The 19,015-nt window shown below is 38.4% G+C and overlaps 5 protein-coding genes across 9 annotated transcripts in view; 2 read left to right on the top strand and 3 right to left on the bottom strand.

Moving 5' to 3' along the window:
• Positions 1–1,665: 1,665 nt before the first annotated feature.
• LOC131783481 (angiopoietin-related protein 7-like) lies at positions 1,666–4,175 on the bottom strand. Of its 4 annotated transcripts, none has more exons than XM_066171457.1 (4): positions 4,112–4,175; positions 2,881–3,095; positions 2,408–2,788; positions 1,666–2,081 (listed from the first exon to the last, which is right to left on the bottom strand). In XM_066171457.1, exons 2-4 carry the CDS (start codon positions 2,948–2,950, stop codon positions 1,816–1,818), a joined length of 717 nt encoding a protein of 238 aa, XP_066027554.1. In that variant the 5' UTR covers positions 2,951–3,095; positions 4,112–4,175; the 3' UTR covers positions 1,666–1,815. The 4 variants fall into 4 exon arrangements, with proteins under 4 accessions (XP_066027554.1, XP_066027553.1, XP_066027552.1 ...); XM_066171456.1 differs by lacking the exon at positions 4,112–4,175 and adding an exon at positions 3,887–4,055; XM_066171455.1 differs by lacking the exon at positions 4,112–4,175 and adding an exon at positions 3,194–3,290.
• Positions 4,176–4,519: 344 nt separating this feature from the next.
• Positions 4,520–6,963, bottom strand: LOC131783484 (uncharacterized). Its single transcript, XM_059100245.2, has one exon. The coding sequence runs from the start codon at positions 6,779–6,781 to the stop codon at positions 5,486–5,488; it is 1,296 nt and encodes a 431-aa protein (XP_058956228.2). The 5' UTR covers positions 6,782–6,963; the 3' UTR covers positions 4,520–5,485.
• Positions 6,964–7,047: 84 nt separating this feature from the next.
• On the top strand, positions 7,048–10,616 carry LOC131783477 (uncharacterized). Its single transcript, XM_059100237.2, has 2 exons — positions 7,048–7,154; positions 8,950–10,616. The coding sequence occupies exons 1-2, from the start codon at positions 7,096–7,098 to the stop codon at positions 10,319–10,321; spliced, it is 1,431 nt and encodes a 476-aa protein (XP_058956220.2). The 5' UTR covers positions 7,048–7,095; the 3' UTR covers positions 10,322–10,616.
• Positions 10,617–10,679: 63 nt separating this feature from the next.
• On the bottom strand, positions 10,680–12,451 carry LOC131783478 (ankyrin repeat and KH domain-containing protein 1). The gene has a single exon (XM_059100238.2). It carries the CDS (start codon positions 12,288–12,290, stop codon positions 10,944–10,946), a length of 1,347 nt encoding a protein of 448 aa, XP_058956221.2. The 5' UTR covers positions 12,291–12,451; the 3' UTR covers positions 10,680–10,943.
• A 1,019-nt stretch (positions 12,452–13,470) lies between these two features.
• LOC131783474 (protein KATNIP homolog) overlaps positions 13,471–19,015 on the top strand; it is a 56,968-nt gene continuing 51,423 nt past the window's right edge. For both annotated transcript variants that reach the window (XM_066170902.1, XM_066170901.1), the window contains exons 1-8: positions 13,471–13,625; positions 14,989–15,044; positions 15,269–15,339; positions 15,950–16,110; positions 16,392–16,461; positions 17,032–17,092; positions 17,921–17,975; positions 18,508–18,581. In XM_066170902.1, the coding sequence (XP_066026999.1) occupies positions 13,619–13,625; positions 14,989–15,044; positions 15,269–15,339; positions 15,950–16,110; positions 16,392–16,461; positions 17,032–17,092; positions 17,921–17,975; positions 18,508–18,581 (555 nt within the window). In that variant the 5' untranslated portion in view covers positions 13,471–13,618. The remainder of the gene's footprint in view (positions 13,626–14,988; positions 15,045–15,268; positions 15,340–15,949; positions 16,111–16,391; positions 16,462–17,031; positions 17,093–17,920; positions 17,976–18,507; positions 18,582–19,015) is intronic.

Genomic DNA, 19,015 nt, shown 5'->3' with positions numbered 1-19,015 from the left:
ACGTTTCCTATTCGTTTGTACCTGGTTTATACAGATGTATTTATATCAAGGATCAAGTGAAAACAAGGGACAACAAGCTAGATCATTTAAGCTACGACGACAGACGTCATTTCAAATTATGTTGATAACTCCACGTAATAAGGCAAAAATTTTCGGCCCTTGCTCCACATTCAAGATATCTGAGCAGAGGTCAATAGCATGATATTGGGGACAGAGGCAAACCTAACAAAAGAGGCTCGAGATTCTCATTCGCAGTTTTCCACGTCTCTTCTTGGGACGCCTGGAAAGACGATGTTGATTTGGCGACTAAATAAAAAGAAAAAAAAGAATGACTCGAATGTTCCTACGGAAGTTCGAGTTAAAACTAAATGGAAATAGAGGTCAAGAACTTAAAACTTCAGTCAGAGTAACTCCATTGCTATGCAATTTTAAAAATCTCTGCCGAAATTCAAGTGCTTTTTTAAACAATTAAGAGTTTCGTTATGTTTACTATTTAGATATGAATTTTAAATATAAACCAATCTCTTGAAGCAAACCCTTTCTTAGTATTCAAAATCATATCCTATGTGACTAATCCAAGTTCAAACATGCACAAAAAAAAAAGATTTAAGGTTGAAGATCAGCTATTCTCTTCATCAATCAAGTATTTGAGTATTCAATCAAGTATTCAAGTATTTCAAGTTTTGCCGGGCTTATCTCTTGAATGTTGCATATGGTTTAATAGTATAACTTAAATGCTGAAAATAAGCCTTGAATTTTGGCGAAGATCTAACCACATACATACTATCTACATTATAACAACTTACCAGATGAACACTTAAACGGAGGAATGACTTTTGCACTTTTCTTTCTTTTATAGAAGCAGATTATTTCTAAACGGAGTGCAGAATTGGACACATAAGTAGAAAAGAGTACAATAGTTCCTCATAAGGAGATATTACGCTCTTAAATGGGTTGGGTTGCTTCACTATGTCTGGGCTACAATGAATAATTTTGCATGAGTCCGTCCAAATCAACAGGTCTAAGCTCGCTGGTTAAAGTAATACAGTTTTAAGTCAGTATTTTCGTATTTGAAAACATCATCATTTATTTTTGCTCTTCTGATTTGTTTCAAAATTCTAATTAATCATGTAAGAAAATATTTTGGGTCTTTAAGCTCTTGTAGTGAACAGAGCCGTGAAAGAGAAGGCCTATTATCGTCCTACTCAGGTAAGGCACTTAAAGATTATTTTTCCCCTGAACTTGGATTAGGAATCCAAGATCTCACCGGTAACTCTATCACTGAGAATCTATCAGGTAAAACTGAAAACCTTTCGTGAGTGGGACGGTGGTAAAGGAGTCACCATTTCCCTTGTTTATGTCAGATAAGTTACAGGGGTAAATTTAATGTCTGACAAAATAGCAAAGCAGAAGGACGATATAAATGTTAAAAAAGAATGAAAAAAGGAAAACTGCTGAGAACTCTTTTAAGACACATGTTCCAGAACAATCACAGAACATAGAAATTTCTGCCAAAATCGATGTAATTCTCGATAAACATGATCACTACTGACATTTAATTGAATATCGCTCAAGTTACGAGGAAATTTTGTCAGTTTCAAGCTTTCGATCGTAAAACCAATAGAGATACATGAAAGACAACTAAACGTATTTCTCTCTCACTTTTTTAATAAATCCATAACTTTGTGTCAAACTCATTCAAATATTAAAGCACATTACATTGCTTTTCATTCTGTGTCACTCAAACATGTAGGGAAGTTTATAAACTATAGCTAATATAGTGTATTTCTTATTTGAGTATCTTTAATTTCTAGCTTAAAAGTCCACGGGCCTGATCTTCATTTCAGCTCTCTTAGCAGAGTAACTACCACCCTTCCATTTCTCCCAGTTGATACCACGCCAAGGGGCCGAAGTATGCTGACCGTGGTAATAGTAGCCGTTTAAGTTGACATCGACACAGCCTTTGTACCACCAAGCACTACTATATTTTGCGGCACAGTTAATCGAATAATCATCATTGTCGCGATCTTTGGTGGAGAATGCCATATTTCGATGATAGCTCAAGGAATCACCAGCAGTTCCTGAGACAAAAACACCGACAGTTAACAAAAGTAGGCACAACACCAAACTTGCGGCTCCCCTCAAAGGCGGGAGTTCGGAAACCATCAACAAGTCCAGAAATTGTGTGTTAGCTCAAAACGAACAAGCAAACAAAAAAAAAAAGAAAAAAAAACGAAGAATCTACTGCTTTGGGGATCTGGAGCAAATAACAGAAATAGTACCCTTTTCTGTGACGCTAGGCTTATTGGTCCGTTTAAAAATGAAAGAATCGCTCTAATTCGGTTGTATCTCTATGGGAACTATGTTTTGGGTAAAATAGACCAATCCACAGATTGTAAGCACTCACCTGTATACCTCCCAAGGCCAAGTCTGTATTTGCTTCTTTCGCTGGAAACAGAAAACATGTCATATTCAGCGTAAGCTGTCTTTCCTTGTGTGTCTTCAAGTTCCACTCGCAGTCTACTCTTTGTTTTGGTCAGGCGGTGTATCTTGTCCAGTCCGAGCCAAAACTCACCATTTAAGTTTCCGAATCCACGTTTGTAATCCGCCCAGGCGCGATTGACGAAATCAACGGAGCCATCGAGTCTCTTCTGGAACACTGTCCAGCCCCCACTAGAAGATGTTTGGTCGCAAAACACCTCAAACGCACCTAAACCATCGGGGTCGATTGTGTAAACTCCTGTGATTCTTTGGCCGGATTTATACAGCTCAGCACAGTTTTTCATAGCTGTCGAGAGACATCAAACAACTATAGTTAGCATGATATATTCCAGCATAGATGAGTATTAAGACGTATATATAAAATTGACAGAAACTCACCTGGCAGAGTTGTTTTGTTTCCCGTCAAAGCGTCGATTTTCTTCTCTAATTCGGCCAGTTGATTCTCCATTTTGAGAAGATGTGCCTTGATGTCCTTATTTGCTGGTCCAGAATAATAATTGTTGAAGTGAACGTTGTGGCACTTGCTTGATGTCGAAGTATCGGGAGTATTTTTTGCTGTGTTGCTTTGACCTCTTGTTGTTTTAAAACTTAAGCTGCAATAGAGCAGACAAAATAAAATCTTTACAAAAATCATTATGGACTAGGAAAGTGTACTTTGAAGCTGCTATCGTAAAATCATACGCTCCAATACCGGAGAATCTAATTTATACGCTTTCTTTGGTGACGACGTCGGTTCACAAGGAATAAGATACTTTGTGTTTGGGTGACTGCGATAGTCAAGCATATCCGCTGTTGCTTAAGGGTAAGAGGGTTAATTCCAGTTGGGCAATTTATTTTAAAATGTTGGTTTCGTATTTCATTCACTTCAAAATTTTGCTTCTTCAAATGCTTTGCTTCCACAAAATTTCATGAATTATGAAATCTGTTCTAATACGCGGCAATTTTATGATGTCATGCTCGCAAAAGGAGTTAAAATTTTACAAAACTACTCACTACGCAGCTACTATCGTAAAATGATACGCTCCAAGATTAGAGTCTGAGTAATACGCTCTTGTGACTGCGTCAGTTCACAAGGAAGCAGACAAAGTCAAGCACATCCGCTGTTGCTTAACTCCTTATACCCTAACATCAGTATGCATATTCTCCATACTGGGCTGTTCATTTCTTAAGGTGCTGACAAGGAGAATTTGTTTAACAATCAAGAGCTTCTTTAGTTGGTGATCATTTCCTTTATTCTTGCGACCTTGAGTGCCTGAGGGGTGATATTGTATGGAGAGTTAATTAGATGTTTGTCACTCTCAGGCCGGTTAAAGGGTTTAGGGCAAGTGAGTTTATTTCTGGTTGAGTAAACGTATTCAAAATGTTAGTTTTATACTTCACTCACCTCAAAACGTTTGATCCTTTAATGTTTCGCAACTATATCTTTTCATCAGATTTGTGAATAGCTGCAGTTTGATACGTGGCAATGTCGACGTCATGTTGTCATGTTCGTAAAGGAAGTTGAACTCTTACAAAACTACTATGAGAGGCGATTACATCTGTTTGTCTGAAAACCTACAACAAAATCCGCACAATTTCTTTAACTTCTTATAGAACCTATGATACTCACAAGTTCGAAGTAATTCATATGTTTTGTAGAACAGAATACACAGTTATGGAAGATCTAGAATGTATTGTGAGGTGAAGCGTTTTAAAAAGGCAAGAATTATTTTGTACCATCGCGAGAGGTACCAAGCCTCCTTCCCACTCCCTCTCGACTTATGCATTCGTCATGCCTGCTGCACACCTAACGGGAATACCGGCTTACGTTAAACAGAGGAATTAATGAATCACTGATTGACTGCTTGAAGAAGTATGGGGGGTTTGTAGAGAGCTAAACTGCCTGTTTAAGACAAAAAAAAACTCATAGAATATTTTAGTTTTCTAGTATCAAGACAATTTATCCTCCCGTTGTGTAGTCCCTTGCCAGTATCTGAGGATTGAATCTTGTCATATTTCTTTTTCACAGTGAGACATGATAGAAGTTGAACTGTTTTGATCTTCTCAACAAGAGAGGAACAGAACTAGAATTTTTCAACCGTGGGGTTATGGTTTTGCATTCTAAGCACCTTACATTAAGTGATTTATACCATTGCTCTACCTTGTGTATTAGTGGGCTTCCATTAGCTCAATGCAAAGAACAGCCAAATGGAGTCTAGCATTGCTAAAGATGTATTTCACACAGATTCTTCTGATTCATATGTTTCCACAACATTTAAATATCATGTTTGTATTGTGATAACTTAACATGAGATTCTCTTAGAGGTAGTGGTCACTGGCAGTCCTAAGATCACACTCCTCAGCAATTCCACCTACATTACACTTATCTTGTCTGTTGAACTTTCTTAGCCTAAATACTAAATTAGGAGTTAATTGCATGTACCTTACTGCCTCAGTTGACCAAGAAGATGCTCATCTTCATCTGGTTTGGTGCAAATTATAATCTTAAATGATCTAACCCCTTTACTGATCCCTCGTTGCTTAGATTGCAAGCCCTTTAGGGGCCCCAGTTCTTCTCTACTGAATCACATTTCTCTTAGAGTTCACTGTTTGAGGTTGGCAAATTGATTGAATTCTTGTATGGCTTTGAATTTGTAGAGCTGCATTCACAACTGTGCCATAGACTAAAAAAAGATCACCCAGCTGGCATAATTTTAAATTGTTTATCAACTAGTGCTTGTTCATTAGGAGGCTTGTTAGGGAGCAATCAAGCTAAAAAACTGTTTGGGAAACGGATTTCTGGAAACTGATTTCTGGAATCTCAACTGGAAATTGACTACTCATCAAAGGAGACTTTTATTCAGTGAGAGATAGTAGTTTTCTTCCTTCACCAATGATTGATTTCAAATCTATGTGAACAGCTCTTAAAAAGAAATACAAAAAACTTTGCTGAATGGAAAGAAATATCATTTTGTCTTTTAAAGGCACATGATAGCATAACAATCTACTTATATCCAAATGTGTCCAAGTATTGATTTATTGTCTCCCTGACTTGTTTCCCACCTTCACTCATTGTCGGTAAGTCATCGCTGTTTTCAACATCAAGGTCCACATCATTGTGAATGAAAACAGGCTCAATGGTTGCATCATCTTCCATTTCCAAGCACAGATTGTGTAGAACACAGCATGCGATAACAGTGGTAGGTACCCTTAAGGTGTCCTCCTTCATTGTCTCTAACAGACACCTCCAGCGACCCCTAAGCAATCCAAATGTCTGCACAATTTTTTCCCTTGCTGAGCTAAGGGCTGTGTTAAAATTATTCTGAGCAGCAGAAATATTTGGAGTTTGTGAATAGGGGGTCATAAGCCAAGAATTTAGGTCAAAATTCGAGTTACCGACAAGAAGGGGCTTTACATCATTACCATCAATTATTCGACTTGGTGCATTCAAGATCACGCCATTTTGAATGTCACGCTGTAACGCACTGCTGCGAAGCATCTGTGCAAAACTCATGGCACCAGGGAATCCAGCACTGGCGTGGATAAACTTGCAGTTACTATCAGCTACGCCTAAAACAAGAACGCTGTAGAAAACTTTCTTCCCCAAAAAATTGTACTTGTTTTCTTTCGGTGCGATAATTTTTACGTGGGTTCCATCCAAAGCACCGATCACATGGGGAAACATTGAAATGTCTTCAAACTCGCTGACAACCTTTCCTACTTCAACCTCGCTTTTCGGAAACTTGATAAAACTCGCCGCTTTTCTTCTCAAAATATCACAAAATTCATTCTTAACCACATTGGCCGTAGATTTGGGAAGGCCAAAATTAACTCCACAAGCAGTATAACAACTTCCAGTTGCAAGACGGTTCAAAGCGACGGCAACTCTCTTTTCTAAAGAGACTGACGGTCTCATGTTCGTATCTTGCCTAGATAACTCAGAACGAACTGTCTCACAGATTTTGAAAAATGTCTTTCTTGAGACATGGAAATTCTGATACCATGTTTCCTTGGGAAGATTTCCAGCGAGTAATTCCTCGAACATGAATTGATCTCTTTGAAGGACCCAGACACGCTTTAGTGGACCGGCTGGTTCAGGTTTTTGCAATTTTTGCGTGAGCTTTCTGTGTTCCATGTACGCAATTAACGCCATCAATGTTCGAATCCTTCGCTTTTTGAGTGTTCGATACCTTCGTATCAGGTTTGCCCGATGGTTCCGAGTCCTTATCGCTTGAATGGCAGCCATAGCGTTTAGGAAGAATCGAACTGTGTTTTTGTCAACAACGTACAGATTATCCATCACAAACACGATGAAGTTTACACTTTTCGCGTATATTCGGTTTGATTAGATCACTTCATCCGAAGCTGTCTCTCAATACACCATGGGGCAGATTCCCTCGCAGTTGGTTTACCAGCAAAATATTTCGGCGAATTTTGATGTGAGTGCAATTTACCTAAATAATCCCATCCAGACGCTCCGTGTTTTCATCGCCTGTAAACCTACACCAGTTTAGAATTGCTAATATTTTGCCCATTGTTCGTGAACCAATCAGCGCGCGACTGCGACAGGCTTTCTCACTTTCGCGTCCACCATTCGACTGGTGTCGATATCGAATGTGTTCAAACATGGATAAATCAGGTAGCAGTCCTCTATCAAACCTCGAACATTTCAGGTAAGAATGCTCTCAAACAGTTTATATTGCATTTAAACTGAGAATTTTCGATTAATTGTTGGATAAGCCATGAATTATTTGAATAAACTCGTGAACGGACTTAAACCTGCCTTTAAGCTCACGTCCACATGGGATTTCAATCGATGTGAACGTGTCTAGTAGGGTCTTCTGGTGAGGTTTGAAAAAAATATAATCTAGTTTTGCACATGAGGTGCACTTAAACTATTGTAACGCAAATAGCAGTTGAATAAGGAGTCGATGTGTTCAGATAAGTTTTTTCCTGTCCGCATTTGGACGAGCACAGGCAAACATTTAGTTTCATCACTCTATGAGCTGTTAACATAAGCAGGAGCGCAGATGTCCACTTCAGCTTAATTAGCGCCTCAGATGAACTTGGAAATTTTCAGTCTATAATTGATTTTGTAAAAGACATCGTATTCACACAGCTAAGGGAATGAAGGTTTCGAATGTTTCAAATTAAATGCAGCAAGTCGCGTTGCCGCACAAATGTCGTGTATACCAAATAACGTTTGATTAGAGAGGATATTTTCGAACAGGAATCGTCAATTTCACTCATTAACACATTGAAATAGCTCCTGTTTTATTTTGGGATGCCCTCAATAATCAACAATTTCACCTGTCGCGAAACAAATAACATCGCTATTTGAAAGTGAGGGTAGCAATTTGCAAAATAAATTTATCGGATAGTTTCATGAAACGAATCCACCCCAGCGGAAATTGTATTAATTCACCCGACACCCACGGAGCTACCCTTGCTAGTGTTTGCTTCATACAGGGTGTCCTCCAGGTATTGATTGCATGCTCAACTTTTCGATCTGTTTAGATTACAGCATCAAGCATACGTGAATAAACTTTGACTGTTTTGAGCATTTTTCCCTCTCACTTGTACGTTCTTGCGGTTTTTTGAAGGAAATTAGATTGCACTTACCGTGCACCCGAGCACTTACATAAACTTTCAGCGCTTATTGGAAGAGGGGCGCTTGATCGGGGGGGGGGGGGCGCTTGATCGGGCGATTAAAACTGATTCCGTTGTAGTTGAAGCTTAAATAGTTATAAATAGTGTGGCGATAGAAACAGGATTTTCTTGTATCTCTAGCATTTAAGAAGGCGAGGGAGAAGAGCGAGGGCGCTAATTCGTGGGAGGCGCTTGTCAGTGATATAATTTCCTAGGGGATGGGTGCTTGTTCGGGGGAGGGCGCTTGTTAAAGCGTGGCGCTTATTTGAGGACATACGATATGCCGAGTTAAATAAAAATTCGGTTATGGCTCTCCGTCTATTTTAGTTTGTAGTTCAACAAGTTTTACTTAAATGTACGACATATTTTAAAGTAAAACTTCCTGAAGCCTCGATTTTGTAGACGTTCCAGCTAAATGAAGGTTTCGCCGTGGTTATTAATTTTTTGCTGGTTTCTGTGTTGTTTTATCATGATTGATCAAAACTTTCCCAGAGCGTATAGTCAGAATCGGAGAACAAAAGTTTGGCCATGAGACCTTAATAGAAGAAAGCTCCTTCCGATAAATAAATCCCGACATTCCCCAGTATTCCCGTAAGTAAATGGAACAGAATCTCTCACAGACACATTGTGCCTTAAGCCTCCTCCTTCCCCTCCGTGGGAAATTGAAAGTGCAACGGTACGGGCACAAGCTTGTTAAATACAAAAATACAGCTAGTACGGGCACAAGCTTGTAAAATACAAAAATACAGCTAGTCGTTTTGAGCGGTTATTCTTGAGTTGGACTCAGCGTTTTTTTTTTATTTTTTAATTCGATTTCAGTCAGTTCACTGCCTCAATGCTATCTCCACCAGGGAGCGATAAAACAGGCGGCCCGAGTCAACCACTACTCGGCTTCCGTTCAGAGATGCTGGCACGAGAGGGAAGCACTATGTCTCAGTCCAAGGTCACCGACCCGAAATCCCCTGAGCAGGCAAAAGAGTCCCGATTCAGCGCTTTCACAAGCATTTCTTCCGATGGACAAGGCTTACCCTCCACCGCTTACCCATCCAGGTCAGCGGACTCATTCATTTCGGCTATGCCCATCAAGCCGGGCCGCTCCCCTAACTGGTCGGACGCAGAAACACGGTTTCTTATTACGCTCTGGGGCGAGCAGTACCAGAACATTAGTCAGCAGAGGAACGCGAAGGCCTGGGACGTGGTGGCACGATTGCTTAATCAGAAACTAGCGCAGTGCGGTTTTGAAACATTTCGCTCGGGTCAGCAATGCAAAGGACGGATGAAAAGTGTTGTTTTCGATTATAAAACTACAAAAAAGCGCATCGAGTCTGGTGAGGATGATAGAACGTGCGACTATTTTCAAGAGATTGATGAGGTGCTGGGAAAGACTTTTGTTAACGACGGCATCGATGCGATCGAGTCCGGTTCAGCTGTAACTCAAGAAGACGAGAAAACGTCGAATACTAGTGGAGAGAACGAAGAAGGCAACGCTTGTGACAACATTGTAGTGGTTAATATTCCAGCAAGTGCTGCACTAAGCGTGGAAACGACCACTGGATTCACTTGTTTTAGTAAAGAAGTCAGCCAGTCACTGCCCGAACACAGAGAGCTGTTAGAGAAACGTGAGCCACCCAAGAAACGGAACAAGAGGAAGGCCTCCGCAGAAGAGGACGAAGACACATCCATGCTACGTTTCCTGAAGAACTACATGGAGGAAAGCGACAAGCGTGATCGTGAATTTTTATTGCAAATGACAAGGATGGACCATGAGAGGGAGGACAGAAATTTTGAACGAACAATGAAAATGATGATGGAATTAGCAAAAGTGTTTAAAAGTAGCGTTGCTAATACACCCGATAATCTCAGGGGGAGTGGTTTGAGTTCTGCCCCTCACCATCAAAGTGGAGATTCTCGGTTTGCCTCTGGTTATGGAATGGGTTCTTCACGCGCAGGAGATACTCGAGAGACGCCATCGAACAGAGAGAGCAGAAAAAAGGCTAACGATGATTCGGCTCAAGACGAGAACGGTAAACCACATCAGTTTCTTAGAGATTATATGGAAGAAAGTGATAGAAGGGACAGAGAGTTCTTGCTACAGATGACCAGACTGGATCACGAAAGGGAGGAGAGAAGCTCGGAACAAACTATGAGGCTCATGTTGGAAGTCGCAAAAGTGTTCAGAGGCGGCAATTGATAGCTATGTTCCTTGCCGCGTAAGTTGTATATTTGTAGGGTTAGAGAGATGTTCATTTTTTTGATGTGACAACGTGAGGTGGTCCCTTTCTTTCGTATTACAACAGCTTTAATCTGTAGGAGTTACGTTACATGTCAGTTCTGTCTCGTTTCTGCGAGAAAGTTCGCCTTTCAAAATAAATTTAAAAGAAGTGTGTACTGGAAGTCATGGGATTCTCCAGACATCTCGATTCTTATATCTGCTCTATCGAAATGACTTTGCTGAGAAAAATATTGAGAAAAAGACAAATTTATTTCAAATTTAAATCAATTATAATTAATTTTGATTTTAAAGATTTTTAATTTAATAAAAAGTCAGAAAGAGAGGATCATTTTGAATTCTTTGTTGTTAGACATCCAGAAGCAAGGTATCGAGATACATGGTGTCGTTTAGACTTTAATGTACCATAACTGGAAATGCTCTTGCAGTCGAAAGCTGAAACCCTTCCTGTGCGCCGTTAAGTAAAGTTGTCTTGGGAACGATACGTGTTGTAACTACTAAAAAACGGTTTTGGGATGGCACAAATATTTTTTGTAATTATCTTATTTTCGTCATGTTTTCTGGACTACTAGCTGGTGTTCCCTTAGAATGGTTTGACAGACATAATAGTCGACGACTTGGTCCGTTTGACTCTCCCCCGTCCTGCATTAGAAAGGGACGGTAACCTCGGAACTTGCATGCTGGTGGCTCTTGAATTACGCGCGTATTTCAAACGGAGATGCTGATCCATCATAGATTCACCAAGAAGGCCTGATGACGACCCAGCCATCGACTCCGCAAACGCCTGAACCCGTCGTTCGGTCTCGCCCAATGGAAGCAGACTTGAGCGCCGGGTGTCGCAATCTCCGCTAGATTCGTTTACGATCGCGGGTTGGGGAGGAGTGTATCTGCGTATAGGTAAACCTTGTCTGTACGAGGGTGAGTTCTGCTCAGCATAAAGTGTCAATAGTTTTTGAACCGACGAGCGGGAGGATAAGTTGGAGCCCTGTGTCAACCTTTTTTGATCAGCTAATGTTGCGAAAGCGCTGTTCACTGGGTTTTCGAGAAATTTCATTTCGTTGGCGTCTTCTGTAAATAATGACTGCGCTGAAATTGACTGTTCCTGTGGAATAACTAAAACAGACCCCAGTTTTCTTAATCTAGACTTTACGATATGACTTTGTTGCTGCGTGGCAGCGTCTTTCTTGTCACTCTGAAATTCTTCAGTTTTGCTTGTCTGTGCGTCGTGCGTATCTTTATCCTTTGCAAACAGAAACTCAAAAATGTCTTCTTCAGTGAAATCTGCCAAAGTTTTTTTTGTTTGTTCACGATCAATATGGAAATCAGTTCTTGAAGAGTCAAACAAAAGCGCTGATCTTGTACAAAACTTGACTGAATCGTTCTGAAGGGCTCTCAGGTACTTAAGCACACTTGAAAAAGAAGCTCCCGCTTGTTTTATGAGAAACTGAGCGCAAACTTTATCACCGCGAATGAAAGCAGCTATTAACGGCTGCATACCAACGTTGTTAGCTTTATTAAGTTCACTTGCTCTCGCCGTGCCTCTTAATGCCTCTACCATCATTTTAACGACTAAAAAATTTCCAGACATTACAGAGAGTAAGAGAGTATTGTTCCCATCCTTATCAGTGATATTGATCCTTAAATCCATACAAAGCGGATCATTCAAAAGAAATCTAACCACTTCAAGTTTTCCCTGCAGACAAGCCCACGAAAGTACTGTGCGTCCATAGTTGTCCTTCTTGTTAAGGATTGCGCCCGCAACAACTAAACATTTTAAAATGTTCATTCGCGTGCGGAAGTCATAGAGAAAGCAGGAGTGTATTAGGGCCGTTTGTCCGTCTTCGTCCACTTCATTAACATCTACGCCAACTTTTAGAAGCATTTTTACTTGTGTTCTTCTTCCACCCTTCACGGCATTTATTAGCAGCATCTTCCTTTGGTGACGCGTCAATCTTTCACCCGCTTAGCCGATTTAAGAATTTTGGAAAACGTGCCGAAGCATTTGTCGATTCCGCAAATTGCGGCAGACCAAAGTCAAAAATAAACTTTTTGTGTTTTCTTGTGCTTTAAAGAATAAGTGTGGTTAACATATTCCTGTCATCAGTGGAAGATTACTAGTCTCTTCGCTAAACAAGGTGGATATAATTTAAAGCTTGGTTAATCATCGAGGGAGCTTTTGATTGACAGGATCATTTATTACAAAGGAAATTACAGCTTCGGGTGACACTTAATTATGTAGAAGGACAAAGGTGTTTAAGTCGATTGTACAATTATCGTGATCCTTCATAGTGTATGATATTAAATTTTCCTTTTTAGAGAGCGTTTTCATTAAAGTAGATAATGGAAATAGAAAAACCACGTTTCAGTGCATACAATCGAAGACACAATCGGAATTAATTTGATACAGATAAATAGTGGAAATGCCACGGGGAAAACTGCGATTTATGTTGAAGAAAAGTGATTATCCATGTTGTTACTTTTCCATGCGTTTTACAGGAGAAAATAGACTTCTCCATTCTAAATTGCGTTCACGCACTCAGACGGGGGGAAATGGTTACTGAATATTATTTCAGCCTTAACGTTATTGCTGTGAAAACCCTTTACCGGGTTTTTACATGATGAAAAGACAAGCGACAATTCCTTCCTTCGCATGAGTGCTTCCCTCTAGTTACAGTGGTCTGGTGCCTCACTTCGTTGCGGACGAGCACAATTCCGAATTCTCATTGGTTAAGGAGTGTGATTCATAGAGCGTAGTATAACAAAACTTATACACTCCTTCGCTCTGACAATGGGCTGACGCTCGAAACGTCAGCTTTGCGGTGGCCAATCTACGTTATCAACTCAGTTGATTAAACCAAATTAGCTTGTACTACCCACACCGACGCAGTACCATAGTGTCTTTTAAGACTTACGTCCCTCACGCCTTCGACACTCAGTTGAAAATTTTTTCCATTATTTTTTATTTTAAGGCCCATTCGATCGATCAATTGAGTTCGTTTCCCTTTTAATAGTTTTTCTCCTCAGAGTTGTTAATATACGGGACAACGCGCGGACGGTGCGGGACATCAAGGGATTTTCTGAGATTTCCCAAAATGCATTAGAATACTTGGTAACCTGGCCAATAAGTAAATCACCGCGAATATTGTGAATGTTTTGGAAATTTTGGCCTAACTTTTTTCAGTTTGCGATGATAAATATAGCTAGAAATACGAGAGGACTCAGATAATCTTCCAGATTTTGGAAATTTCAAGCCAAGGCATGGAAGGCAAGTATTCCTAATTGCAAACCCGTGTCAATGACAGCTGGATGTTTTGTGCTAAATGAGTAGCAAGCTTATTATGTTTCCGTGGTTTCACATATATTGTATACATTTTACTTTCCTTGTAAAAATTATATTTTGCGGTTTTTTTACTCGAGTTCGTAGAATTTTTTTGATTAGAAATAAGAATATTTGAAATTTTGGTTTTTGAAGCAGTGTTTTTTTGTTACCTGAGCGATCCAAATTGCAATATTTACAGAGTAAATTCTACTCGTGTGGTCTCCGTTTATGTGGTGCTTAAACGACCAGTCACTTGCTCTATAATTACAAGGTTTCGTGGATATTTGATCTTTGCATAGTACAGGCCTATCATCTTGAAACTCAAACATCTGTAGGCTCTCGTTGTGTTTGACATTGGGCTCTTCCTGAGACTCGACTCATATCAAGAGTATCACTTTATCTTGTGATACCTTTAATACCCGACTTCTCGAGTCATTTTTTGCTGGTTCCCAGGAAGTTTCAGATAATGAGAATCCATTGTATTTTATAGTTGTGTGATGGTTTCAAAATGGCAGCTGCGTGGGTCTCCATGCTTTCATGGACGGTTTTTTACCAATTTCAAGCACAGTTAATCTCTTGAGTGATTTATGGAAATGCATAAATATAATTCATGTATGCCCTGTGTAGTTGAGGATAACATCACATTTAACCTAATCACAATCTGCTTTCATATTTCTTTCTTCTTGTCTCTATCTTCCTAAAAAAGTTATTAATATGTGAGGAGAGATGACCTCAATTCATCACTCCTGAGAGTTTTTATGATAGAAACTTTGCAATTTGATGTTTGATGTGTTGGTGATGAAAGTACAGTAATATATTGATTGGCAATTGTTTAACATAGTGATTGAAATATTAGAGATATCTGAAAGAATGAATTGTAAAGTCACATATGACAGGAGTAAAAGGGTTGACAAACCCGTCTAATATGAGGGATTGTGAATCAGGAAATTTATTTGATATCATGGCCACTTTGATGCATCATACAAACGGTACAAAGAGTATTTATCTATCTGATGTGGGTATCAGCATAGTTCTTTTTTGAATTTTTATGGATTAAGATGAGGAGGAGGTCCTTTGAAATGATAGAAAAAAGAAAGGAGGCCAACAGTATTAAGAAGTCCAAAAGAAATTAAAACAACTTTTAGACCATGTTTGATTTTTTGATATCCATCTTGTCTGCTCAGGTTAGCCAATATAGGACACAGGATTCACTTCATCTTGCCCACTTGCAGATTTAGCCTAACAACAAGAATGACTTATGAAAAACTTTGTAAACTTTGGCTTATTGTTTGACTTATTGATTTATTAGACCATCATGGAAAGTGGGATAAATCAAGAGGAAAGCAAGGAAAGCTTAGAGAAGAGGTATTTTGTAGGCTGAATATTGTAAATTTATTATATTAAAAAAAATATGTACTTCAGATTCCTTTCCCATGTAGGTCACTTCTGCCAGTTTATTAGTAAGAATGCAAAAACTGCAGTATCTTCAGGGGCCTGCTCTATGAGATTTGAGAGAAGCTACCTTTAATATTACAGTCAATTTTTTTGCCTTTTCTCTATTTTAATCATGGCTTTTAACCATGACCCAGGTTCTGTCTGCAAAAGAAGAAGTCCGCCCAGAGTATGAAGAATATTTGCTTCTGCTACAGCAGAGAAACAGGTGATTGAAGAATGCATTTTAGAAATTTTTTCATACATTCTGATTTAAAAGTGTATATTTAATAATACTCATCAAGGTTTTTTTGTTACAATAATAGCTTTTTTTTAATAGCTAAGGGTGGTTAGGAAGTTTTTGGTAAACTATGGAAACTTAAGCTTAGCACAATTGCATGTCACTGAGCCATTGACCTTCCCATGGCTCAAACCCACAGCTTGCAATATAGAGTACAGCACATTCATTACTGAGCCATTGCACTTCCTGCAACAGGGCTGGGGAAAAAATCTGCCTTTTTGTGCTCTTCAGGTGAACCCTTTGTAAAATATTCTTCTGTTTAATATGAAACTAAGCAATATGGATACCAAATGTTCTTCTTCTTTCTCTCTTGTTTTAATTCTGTACATGTATATACAAGTATGTTAGAGGTTGGTACCTGTGTTTGAGCTGACTCAATATTTATACTTATTTTCAATATTTATGGAATCAAAACAGAGTCATCTTTACCAGTTATAATATACCACTTGTCATTAAATTCTATTTACTTTATTAGCAGCTATTTTTTATGTTAAATTTTATGAATAATACAACTTTTCTTCCCTCTTGTTCTTTATAGACTTCTAAAGAAACTAAAGGAGAAGAATGAACAAGAGATTGAATTGGAAAAAAAGGAGCAAGGATTCTCTATTTATGTCAATGGTGCTAATGTAGAGCTTGGCCAAGCTTATTCCAGGGCAAAATCACGCAGTTCATCAAGGCATGCTAAGACAGCTGGAGGTGAAATAATTATATTTCATAAGATATTAAGGGATGTAGGAGAATTAATTATTTTGACATGATCAGCAGCTATCAAGTTGAGGCATATACTAAAACCTTTTTCATCAAGGAGAGTATTTTTTACTTGTTTACCTTATGTGCTTATTCCCCTAATTATGCAATCATGCACAGTACAGGATGCGTGATGCAATACTGAGGAGTCACCTTGAAATTACTTTAGTCTGCACTTCTTAGTCCACATAGCTGATGTTGTTTTTGTTTTCAATTGATTTCTTATTCAGATGCTCATCGCGAAAGAAAAAAAATCTTACAACATGAACTGGAAACATTAGAAAGAGAAGCTGAAGCGAGGTGATGAAGCTAGGACTTGTTATAATAATTATAGTTATACATCAGTCATACCTATGGTACATAATTAGCAATGAGGCTGCAAGCTTTATAGAAGTCAAAATTAACATGCACAGTAATCTTAAAGAAAAAATCCTCTATTAATGTCTATCTTTAGTTAGCAACTACACACCTACCTCTCCCCTGACCAAACAATAACCCGACTTGTTATCAGTTGTTTGTTGTTGGGTTGGGGGAGGGGTAGGGATGCAGCTGCTCAGATACTGACCTTCATCCAAAATCCCTCAGGAAAATGAAATGGAATCATTATGTTGCAATTGACCAAATATTTTTTGGGACAACAAGAAATCTGAATTAAATTTAAAACTATCATGTTGTATATTTTATTTATATCGGTACCCTAAATTCACAAAATTTGTGAGAGTAATTTTACATAATTTGGTTCATACTTCAATTATTTGTTCATACCTGGATAACATTTCAGTGTGGAAAACATAACCTTTACAAAGTTATTGAACTTTAACATTTGCTGTCATCATAGAATTAACAGAAAAATTTACCTCTCCACTTCAGGGATGTCAGAGTGAAAACAGCTCCTGATCCCACTCCTAGTACAAGAAAAGGCTGGAAATATGTATGTTAACTGTACACATCAATTCTAGAACTATAGAATGATGCACTAGCTTCTTGCCCTTAACCCATGAACAACTAAGGATACAAACAAATGATGCATTTTAGTCTGACATTGTTGGTTACCCTGTGCCAAGATGGAAAAAGTATTGGTGTGAGGGAGATACCTGGCAATTCAATTTTACTCATTTGATCTCCACAGAAACGATGCAAAGGGTATTAGCTATCTCACTGCCCTGAGAGAGACCTTTGTACTGGCAGAGACTTGAAATGTATCATTATGTCTGTCAGTTACATGAGGGTAGCAAAAGGTTAATATGTGATGTATGATCAAGGCCATAATCAATACATGACGGGTGAATTTTACAGAAAGGGAAGATTGATTCATGAATTTATGAACCAGCATGATATGTGATTTCCTTCCTAAAAATAAGGGACTCATGAATTCTTTTCTCACATTTTGTGTTAACCTTAAGATTTCCCTTAAAACTTTGTACATAGAAAGAGAGATTTGCAGTTTTCCCCTTTATATATGTTACACAAATTTTTTTCTGAAATGAATGGGGATTAGGACCCCACTTTGCCATCCTTCTATTCCATTCTGATCAATTTGGGAAGTTTTCTGCACTATGAGACTTAGTTGTCTGGCCAAAAATTGTCAGGCTAGGTAGCCTGATAATTTTGGGCTAACACAGACCTATGGTTCTGCATTGCTTACCCTGGTGCAGAGTGACTTGACTGCAGATCTATCTGATTGTTTTAGTAGATCAGGATCATCCCAAAAGCAATCTGTCTATATTTTTAAATGTCCATGCTATTGATCTCTCATTAGGATTCAATACAAATAAAAACAGTTGGAGGAAAAAGTGTGAGACTGAGAGCTCCAGGTATTATTCTGAATTTTTGGGTTTGACAATTGTAAAAAGTGGTTATATGGTTACTAATAGTTCAAATTGAGATAATCCCAAGTTCAATAGGAGGAATGGTATCTAAAACAGAATGGCTTTGGATTTTTTTTTTTCATTTTAGCTAAATTTTGGATCAATACGTCCACAGTTAGAAACCACTGAATGGATAAGTTAAAATTAGAAGTTCAGTAAATTTTAAAAAACAACCACAATAAAAACATCTACACCTGTAGGCATATTTTATTTTGATAATTGTTTGTGTGTTTAACTTGAGTCATAGAAAAATTTAAGTAGGTTGTTTATAAAAAGTTTTACTCATCCAATCAGACAAGTGGCTAGGAGCTGTAGTCATTCAATCAAGACAAAAACATTCCTGTTCTTGTCACAGACAAGTGGAAGGGTGACAGTTTTTGACCCTGTTAATTAAATAAATATTCTCATTAATTGAAAGAAACCTCACAAACTTGTTATGGGTTGAAACCATCACAGTCACAAAACTTATCATTTTTAGGGAGGATTACTGGTAAATACAGTGAGGACTTTGAATCTGTGGCTGTGGAAAGTAGTGACAGTGCCTCTGACCAGGTGAAGATTTCAGTGCATACCTGTACAACTGTGCATAAATATTTAACAAAATGTCCTCTTTCATTTTTTCTCTCTGTTAATGACATGTTTTTTTCTGGTGACTCATTTTTTTATGTTTTTAGCTCACCAAGTTAAATATCTAGTTACCTTAGATCCCTGGTTGCAAAGAGGACATACTGATCTAAAGATTAAAAGATCTCTTGGTTTCCAGTGTCATAAATATAATGAAACAGGACATAATTAGGAAGCTCATTCTTCAAAATTGAGTATGCTTATTGTTTACTTAATAGAGTTTTTCACAATGTTTTAAAAAATAATTTGCTAAAATCTATGAAGCATTAAAAAACAAAAAAGTATTAAGGTTTGTTGTATTTCCAAACCATGATCAGCTTGCTGAAGAAAAAATAGCAAATTGCCAGACTCAATTTAAAATT

The sequence above is a fragment of the Pocillopora verrucosa genome, chromosome 8 (genome assembly GCF_036669915.1).
Source record: "Pocillopora verrucosa isolate sample1 chromosome 8, ASM3666991v2, whole genome shotgun sequence".
In the NCBI taxonomy this organism is placed as follows: domain Eukaryota; kingdom Metazoa; phylum Cnidaria; class Anthozoa; order Scleractinia; family Pocilloporidae; genus Pocillopora; species Pocillopora verrucosa.
The sequence above is the reverse complement of the archived record's forward strand: the minus strand, read 5'-3'. Positions and strand labels throughout refer to the sequence as shown.